The sequence below is a fragment of the Dipteris shenzhenensis genome, chromosome 8, assembly GCF_047967505.1.
Source record: "Dipteris shenzhenensis isolate YYH24624 ecotype China chromosome 8, Dip_SZ_1.0, whole genome shotgun sequence".
Taxonomy (NCBI): Eukaryota; Viridiplantae; Streptophyta; class Polypodiopsida; order Gleicheniales; family Dipteridaceae; genus Dipteris; species Dipteris shenzhenensis.
Genome location: NC_141603.1, coordinates 12610163 through 12612755, shown reverse-complemented (window position 1 = coordinate 12612755; position 2593 = coordinate 12610163). Strand labels below are relative to the sequence as shown.

Genomic DNA, 2593 nt, shown 5'->3' with positions numbered 1-2593 from the left:
CTTTCTCCTATTGCTCATGGCTGCCCTATCTGCTCTCTGATGCTGCACTAGCATACAGGCCAACTTGGTGGGCGAGCCACCTGGCAAATAGATGAAGGCATGCAGGGGGCATGTCCCATAGCATTTTCCTTCTATTGAGGGTTGGATAGGGCAAAGCTAGTTTCTAGAGTAGTTGGCCATTAGAGCAGGCTAGTTGGCCATTTCCAGAAGAAAATGTTGTGGTTTTGATCAAGTTCTCTGCCTCATTCAAGTATCCTCCATATCCAAGAAAATCAACCATGCAAATAAAATGATGTGGACTTTGTGTTATGCCATTCCCATACCCCAGTGCAAAACTTCCAACCAACATCAACAAAAAAATTCAATATTATATGGTTACGGCTACCGTTTATTTGCAAACGTTTATCTTCAAGCGCACTGTGTGAGTAGCCAGAACGAGGTGCTCCCATGATCAAAATATATGCCTTAAACTTAGCCTAGGGAGCTCCAATTCTATCGACCATTATGCTAGCTATGTACATAACCCATTGCGAAAAGAACATTAGTGAGAACCACATGTTTTTCTAGGTATAATTCTGAAAGCAGATTATAGAAAATCTAGAAAATCAGCCTTTGTAACAGCAAAAGCCTAAGTAGGAGTTTCTAGTAATCAGGTTCTTAATTTCAGCTTCCTTGACAGGGTCTCCAACTAGTCCAAGCTTCTGTGATTGTTTGCATGAGCGAGAGTTTAAGCAAACTGCTATCAAAGATACAACCACTCTAGTTCCTTTGCACATTGAAAAAAGGCCTGTGTACCGTGAATGATCTAGCATTATGCTGCCAACATCTCATATGATACGACATCAGCCTCTTCTAAAGCGGGACAAATACGTTCGCCATTCCTTTCCATAAGCAACCTACGTCCAACGGCTACAATATGGAGACGATCATTTCCATACCAAAGGCAATGCACAGGAATCTTTTCAAAATATATCGTAAACTTTGAAACTCTTGCAGAACATATGTTCGTTTCCTGCCCCGGGATCACTTTCCACGTGCCATTTATTGGGTCATAAAGCTTGGAACAAATCATGCCATCATTGTCCGTATAGTGGCAATAAAATCCTTCCTTTGTCTGCACAAAGCTGCGACGTTGTGTTTCCGGAGGAAGCCCTTCACTGTTTACTTCTTGCCACTCATCAAGCTCAAAATCATAACATTCGGAATAGGACGAGTGGTCGTTGATGCCGCCCAGATAACCTCCCAGTACATAGAGCTTACCTCGCAGAACACAAGAGATTGGACTGCTCCTGGTGTGTATCATACTTTTTCTCCTCGTCCATTTGTTAGCCATAGGGCAGTACGCAAAAACGTCTCGTAAGGTAGGTCCAGACGATCCAGCCCGGCCTCCAGCTACCACGAGATGGCCATTTAACACAGCTGAGGCCCTTCCAAAAACCACGGCTGGAAAATATCGCTTGGGCTTGGGAATCGGAGGAACGCGGAGGCGTTTCCCTGTTTCAACATCAATAGCTAGCCAAGAGGTCCCTTTCGAGTCCCGATTCGTTGTTTCTACGTAGAGCCATAGTTCTGATAAACTCAGTTGGGCTCTCAAGTCTTGGAGGCTGGGAGAGGCTAAGACATGCTTCCACTGTGTACAGACACAGCGAAGAGAGAAAAGCTTGGTACGGGGTAGTCTGGCAAGGCAAAGGATGGCGAGGTCATCAGGAAGCCCGGGAAGAAGCTGAGATGATGGGAAGTCAAGGTGGGAGGGAGAAGCATGGCGAGGCATCCTGATCGTGCGCTGAGGCATGCCCAAGAAGAGTGAGCTGAATACAGGGTGTTTTGAATCATTAATTAAGTAGTTTATCGCGCCAATTAAGCTAACTTTACCCTAAGCTCAACTGTCTCTATCAGCCACCCATTATAACCTCAATTTCTCCCCTCCCCTCCATCTCTTAGTCTCTCCCTCAATACTCCGCTCGTCCTCCGCTCCCGCGTCACGGTCGTTGCTCGGCTAGAAACCTGCAAAACCGGTTGAAACTGCCTTTTCATCACTGTCATGACCTGCAAGATGACAACCCCGTCACTGTCAATCGCTCTCAAACACTCGCCACTGCCCTTTACACCCCTAGGTCGACAGGAAGGCTCCCGGCTACCGGCGGTCGCCAGCCTGCCTCCCTAGGTCCTTTCCTCAGGACCTTCAAGCGTCTCTCCCTCCCCCTCTCAGCCGTCTCTCCCTTTCTGCCTCAGCTTGTCTCCCGCCCTCTCCCTCCCTCCCCTCTCCCTCCTCACTCAACCCCTGCCCCCTCTCTCTCCCTATGATATTGTATGGACCACGGTATCTATGATCCATCTTAGTATTTTTTAAGGAAATTACTCACTTGGTTGTATGGCCCATAGCAGTTTTTCTAAATTATGATTTTTAGAATGTCATCAGGGTTGGATAAAACTTATTTTTTTGTAATTTTTATTTCCCGTTGTGTGGATGCCACATTACCTTATCCCAACACAAGGCTCTCATAGGGTAGTTCCAGTCCTTACACCCCTTCCACCCATATGTCTAGGGTGTGCCTTGCTCAACATATCCTTGAATCAAGTCCTAACTACCTAC

General features: G+C 46.5%; 1 protein-coding gene across 1 annotated transcript; it reads right to left on the bottom strand.

Annotated features, from left to right (window-relative positions):
- Window positions 1-811: 811 nt before the first annotated feature.
- LOC147899122 (F-box/kelch-repeat protein At1g67480-like) lies at window positions 812-1792 on the bottom strand. Its single transcript, XM_087378233.1, has one exon. It carries the CDS (start codon window positions 1790-1792, stop codon window positions 812-814), a length of 981 nt encoding a protein of 326 aa, XP_087234359.1.
- Window positions 1793-2593: the final 801 nt, after the last annotated feature.